General features: G+C 35.7%; 1 protein-coding gene across 1 annotated transcript; it reads right to left on the reverse strand.

Annotated features, from left to right (window-relative positions):
• Window positions 1-629: 629 nt before the first annotated feature.
• Window positions 630-3,838, reverse strand: LOC122664010. The gene is made up of 7 exons (XM_043859685.1): window positions 3,481-3,838; window positions 2,514-3,183; window positions 2,311-2,433; window positions 2,054-2,125; window positions 1,899-1,964; window positions 1,077-1,115; window positions 630-967 (listed from the first exon to the last, which is right to left on the reverse strand). The coding sequence occupies exons 1-7, from the start codon at window positions 3,786-3,788 to the stop codon at window positions 803-805; spliced, it is 1,443 nt and encodes a 480-aa protein (XP_043715620.1). The 5' UTR covers window positions 3,789-3,838; the 3' UTR covers window positions 630-802.
• Between the last annotated feature and the right edge of the window lie 2,618 nt (window positions 3,839-6,456).

Here is a 6,456-nt window from a genome sequence, read left to right on the forward strand (position 1 = left end):
GCCCAGACCCGGATTAAACGTGAAATAATATTCTGACAACCCACTCATTGGGACCGTACGAGCCAACCCGCCAATGTATCAACTCGACTTGGAGGAATATTTCTTTGTTTTATTGTCTTGTTGTGTAATTAAGAGAAAGAAGTAAGAATTGGGGATTTTCAAGTTAAGGGTTTTCTGGGGAGAGTTCTTGCTGCAAGTTTTAAGTGTTCTTGAGAGATCTTCATTGTATTTTCTTCCATCACATAATGAATCATCTTCAACTTAGCCCGTGGATGTAGCACATCATACTGTTGTGTGAACCACGTTAAATCTTTGTGCCATTCTTGCATTGTTTGTTTTGTTTTCTCCGTGTTTTTTGGTGTTTGCGTTAACAGTTTTCAATTACTCCTTGGTTGAGAGAGTCCTCATATGAGTTTAAGGTCCTCTTGTGGTTAATTTGGCGAGTTCTACACTTAGATTAAGTGAGTCCTCAAGCGACCCCAGAGTTAAGTGATCTTCTCTTGAGTTAAGCAGCCCTCTTTCAACCTTATTATATTGTACTTTTCTTCATTTTCTATCTTCTTAGCATTCCCTTTAAACCATAACGCGGCGCGGTGGGGAGGGGGGAGTGAACTCAATTTGTTACATTCAGATTGTTTTCTCCACAAGTAAAAACTGATTGTTACAAGACCCTGAGAAAGTCACTTGTTTAATTACTAGGATTTCTTCCTAGAAATAAATATCTGTAGGACAAACTAGTCAGGATTGTTATATTAACCAGATTTTCAGAACAAACACATATCTGGTAATACATTTATTTTGTTCATCTATATAAACAGCCTCTGTATGTTGGTGTCCAGTAATCTGATCCTGTGTTTTCGCGATAAACTTGAGGAGTACAGGAAATAGGAACTAAACATAGCCCTCTACTCTTCAAATCCAACTTTGGCTCTCCTTTATCTTTCCTCTCCAAGCTTCCCCAGGGGTCCTGAGTCAAATCCAAACAAAAATGATAATTTTATCATCCTTCTCTTCAGTGAAATACATGTAATACTAAGAAATTCAATTTTCATGAAGAAATTTCTGATTATATATACCTTGTTTGCATTTGATTTCATGTATGGGTCACTCAATAGCTGCAAAAAATGAAATAAAAGTTTGTTAATCTTTGATCTGTAAGGGACTACCTAGGTATAATTGGACTAAATTTCTGACTCTACCTTTTTAATTTAACAAGTGCTTATGTTAAAAAGAGTTGTCGATTCTTGGACTAAATCTTGGGGGATTCATATTTTATATAAATTTCCTTGTATTAATAACACTAATACAACAACTAGTACTGCTAGAGATGTAGCCTCCAACTATTACTTTCATTTCATTGCTTCAACTTGCATATTATTGCTCTTGGTATTGATGTTGATACTTCTACAATTCCTACCTTTCCTTTTATATATTCCTTGTAGGTATCATCAAAAGAAGAAGGAGAAGGAGAACCTACAGTTATTAATGTCAATATCATCATCATTACTCCTTTTCACTACATACAAGTTGCAGTTACTGTTTTTGCCAATGGTGAAACTACCAAACCAGGGGTCGACCTTGATCGGGTTGGCCATTTGCAAACTGGTCCAATGTGGGATTATTATTTTTGACACCCTGGCTTTGTTACAACTTTGGCTCTGATACCACTTATTAGGGACTTGAGTAGTACTCATCCTTAAAAACAAGCGTTAAGGAGAAGGTGCCCAAGTACTCTCACCATCACATTCGATTGTAGGATTATTACTTCTGCCTTCCGCATGAAACTCCAATAGTTTTCAACTACGAGAACCATTTGGGTTTCAGCACATGGGATTTTCTCAGCCATTTGCTTGTTCCTATTACATAAAAAGTAGGTAAAAAATGAATTATACAGTTACCTGCACTTGCTCTTGGAGAAACTTTATATATCCAATTGCCTCCCCCAGGACAGATGCTGTATCAGTCTAGAAGAGAAAAGTCCAAAGATATAAGAATTAAGAAAAATTCTAGAATGCATTTTAAGATAAAAAAATTTGGTGTTTTTCATGTTTACCTTCCCAAAAGGTGACACAATTTGTTGGAGTGCAGTGATCTTATCTCCCAACTTGACTTTAGGCGCTTGTGTCTGTAAATTCAAAAAGGAAAAAAAAAAATTGGATAAGGGAATTTTTTGAGTATTGGGAACATCAAGACTATGTTTTCTTTCTCTTCATTAAAAAGACATATATAATTAATCAATTCTTGTATCTAATTGATCATCATTAACTTGAACTTAAGAGATTTTAATGAATAAACTTCATCTAATAGTACCTTGACAGATGAAGCTGTGGAACTCTCTTGCTTAGGCTTTTTAAAGGGAGCTTCTGAAGTGTCTTCAGTTCTTTTCTTCTTCCCATCATTTGTAATTCCAGTTCCTCTTCCACTTCCCTTTGCCTGCATCAATGGTCTTTGTAAGTTACCACCAAAAAAAAAGAAACACACAAGATAGAAAGTATGAAAACAGTTTAGCATACCAGTGAAGATGAATCATTCCCTTGTTTCTCACTTTTTGGTGAACTCAAGGGTTTCAAACAAGCTTTAGAGGCTTGAAAATTCACTAGTGGTTTACTTAAAGAGCCATTGAAAGATAAGAGATTCCTTGTAATAGACAATGGTGCATTAGAAATTCCATAGTAATATTTATTGTTCTCTCCCATAACTGAGTTGTTAGGACCCATTTGATATCCAACACCATTAGTAGTACTACTAAATGATGGCCTTTGAAATGAAGCCCTGAAAGATTCAATCTCTTGTTGGTTCTCCACTTTTAAATCTTGACCATAACATGGCAAGAAAGTAGATGAACTTCTATTCCCTGCAACTAAGTATGAAGATGTATTGGGAAAGTTCTGCTTCATCTGAGGAAAATCAGCTTCTGGGTATTGATCCATGGAAGAATTGTTCAAAGATATATTGTAGTTCAACCTTTGGTTTTCCATCAAGCTTCCATTATAACCAGTAAATTGTTTCTCCAAGTTGTTTATAGATAGTGATTTCGTGAGCTCCCAACAGTTATCCATTTTCTTCAAGTAATCAAAGGCTGGTTCAAACATGTCTCTTGATATGTTCTTTGATGAGAGTGCTTCAAGAACATTTTCACCAACGTCTTGACTGTTCTGTAACTCTCCATTGCTTCCAATGCTTCTGCGAATTCGAAATCAAAATCGAAATCGAAATCGAAACTTCAGTTCCTCATTCATTAAGAAAAAACATAGTGAAAACTAGAAAATTAATAATCTTCATTTCTTGCAAAGAAATTATAAATAAAACTCAATTATTGTGGTTATTTAAAAAATAATAATAATAATAATTTAGAATTACCTTTTGAACAATAGCATGCATAGAGACAAACTCAAGATAAAAAGGAAAAGTTAAGAAGAACAAAATTAACTAATTTTAATTCTTCTCTTTCTTTTCTTAATAAACAAACTCAAAACTTACAATAAAACATCACTCCAAAGTTGATTCTCTGATGAAGGTGGTTCACTCATATTGAGTTCACTTGAGGTAGAAGGTGTTTCAACAAGTTGATGAGATGAATCAACACTTATGCCAGAGTGATTGGAAGCATTGGTGAATGAAGGTGAGATTGAGATGTCTTCATCACATGAAGAGTTGGAATTAGGGTTCATAGGGTGCCATGGAATGGTATTGTTCCATGAAGATAGAGGGTGGTGAGAATGGAGCTCCCACCAGTTTGGAGTGGAAGAAGAGGTTGCAATAGAGACTTCAGAGCCTTCTTCAGCCATAACTTGGTTGAGTGAGAGAAAAAGAAAGAGAGAGAGACAGAGAGAGAAGCTAAAGCTAGCTATTGGGTTCTTAATTTCTTTCCTTTTGGTGGGGGGGTGGGGATTAAGGAGTATTTATCTGTTGGCGATGACGTACAGTTGTAGACAGTTGTAGTTTATATATTATCAGGGCAGACAATATAAAATGCAACCTGCATTTTTCCACTAAGGTTGTGGGCAATAATTATACTGGAGGAGGGGCCATCAAGGATTCTAAAGGGTTGGGCTTGTAGATTAGGGTTGGAAACATACTCTCTCTCTCTCTCTCTCTCTCTCTGTGTTTTATATGATAAGGATAAGAATTAAGAACTAGTAAGTTAAAAGAAAGAACTGAGAATTGATTTAAGCGAAAAAAGTTTATTGTAACCAACATGGTAAATTAAGAAGTTATAATTTTATTTTGGGAAAGAGAATGTTACCTGATCGAGTGGCTCTTGTGTTAGAGATAGGAGCACGAAAGTATTGTCTTGCCCCCATGAAATAAAAAATTATATCTATGTTGATGCCCTTGCATGTGCTTTTATTGGTTCTTGTGCTGGTGTAAGTACTATACAACTAGACAACAATCTTTTACCTTTTTATTATTATTTTTTGGGGAAAAAGAACTCTGTCCGAGAGTGTAGCCTACGCCAGCACTCCCATGAGCCTATCTCTCTCCTCTCCATATAAAAAGACACATATTCCCCCTTATTTTGTGGAGGAGAGAGATAGACTCAAGGGAGTGTTGGTGTAGGCCACTCCTAGGCAGAGAACTACTTCCTTAATTGTATTTTTTTTGCCTTTTCAAGATGGCATTTTTTTTCAATGAGGGAATCATGTCATTTCCATAAACTGCAGTAAATAACTTTTAATCGCTTGAAAACTCTTTTTTACCCTTGCCTTAAATACTCATAGGAAAAGGTTTCCTATAAGAGCGGTGTAAGAAAGAATCTACACACTACAACCAATGAGGGATTGCAAAATATAATCATCTATATGGGCCTATTTGAAGCCCACATGGTCAGAATATGAGAGAAAAATGTCAATGTGAGTCTCATTGTTTATCATATAAGGAAGGTATAAAAGAATCCGAAGAGTACTATAACAATCTTAATGTGAGTCTCATTGTTTATCATGTAAGGAAGGTATAAAAGAATCCGAAGGATACTATAACAATCTTTTTCCCATACTACATTAAATAACTTTTGATAATAATATAAGAGACCATTAGAAGAATTTAATTAACAACTTCTTAGTTCACCAGTCACCTTCTTTTTTTTTTTTGATAAAAATTCAACAGTCACACTTTAATGACAAGAAATGTTACTCTCTCTTTAATAATAGAACAATTATTAAGAATTACTAGACGGGTATGGTGGAGAGCATCTTTTACATGAGCACTTGGAATACTCCCTCCTTTTAGCCATGTGTCAAGATAACATCACTGGTCAGATGGCACATTTGGTAGCAGATTCTCTAGAGTAGCCACATAATCATGTAATCAGTTCCTTTAATCCACATAATCTCCAATCCCATCCTTGTAGTGATTGAATGGAACAAGGAAGGGACTATTAATGAAAATTTGAGCTAATTAAACATTGCTTAATGGAACATGATGTGTAGTTAACCAGTACAATCATGGGAAATGTGTAAAGGAGAACGTAAGGTTCATGGGTTGGGGGTGGACCTCTCTCTCTTTAATTATCTCTGTATCACCAACCATGTTTCTTCTCCATTATCATGGTTTTTACCATTATATTGAACTCAACTGAGCCTTATCTAAATTACTTGGCTTGTGACTTTTATAGTCAACACAATAATCCAAAGAATGATTTGATACAGGAATCCAAGTATATTCTTTCAGTTGGGACATGATACTAAGTATACACAGTATTGTTTGGTCCTTGATGGGAAATGGGTAAAGGAGAAAAGACCCAGCAAAGATGCTAAAAAAAAATTAAAAAAAACAAAGGGATGTCAATGAGTTGAAGCTAACAAAGCTTTTGGTAGAAAACAAGAACCTACAAGAATGAAAATCAAAACAAAGATTTACGTGGTTTGGTAAGATTGCTTATATCTACGGTAAAATGAGATTTGCTTCTTCACTATCAATAGAGAATAGGGTTATAGTCGTTTGTCCCTTCTTCTTTTTTTGTGTTAAAAGATAATATCATTAAAAAAAGAAATGAGAGAAACAAATCCAAAAACAAAAGCCAGAAATAACCGGTCCTTCACCTACGACGTTGCCATCAGCAGAGGAAACCAGCTACACCTAGGAAAATCTATATCGAGGCCTGGACATGGCATCTGCCACCAGCTCTTCCAAAATATGAGACGGAAAGGAAATCCCTGTCTCCGAAATTCTAGATTTCGCTACATGCTTTGCGAGGTAATCCACAACAGGATTAGCTATCTTTGAAACAGTGAGTTATCTTCCACGAAATAGAACCCAGATAAGGTTGCAGGCAATACCATCTCTATAGCCGGTTGTCCTCACACCTCTTTCAGATCAATTATAGAGAAAAAACCAGGTAATTTACTGACATAATCATACAGCCCTAAAAAAAATTTTCTCCGACCTCTAGGCCTCGGGCCCTATGGCCTCTTAATGGCCCTTTTCAGAATCAATCCACTAATGCAAACGATGGAA

This window comes from Telopea speciosissima, chromosome 6 (genome assembly GCF_018873765.1).
Source record: "Telopea speciosissima isolate NSW1024214 ecotype Mountain lineage chromosome 6, Tspe_v1, whole genome shotgun sequence".
Taxonomy (NCBI): domain Eukaryota; kingdom Viridiplantae; phylum Streptophyta; class Magnoliopsida; order Proteales; family Proteaceae; genus Telopea; species Telopea speciosissima.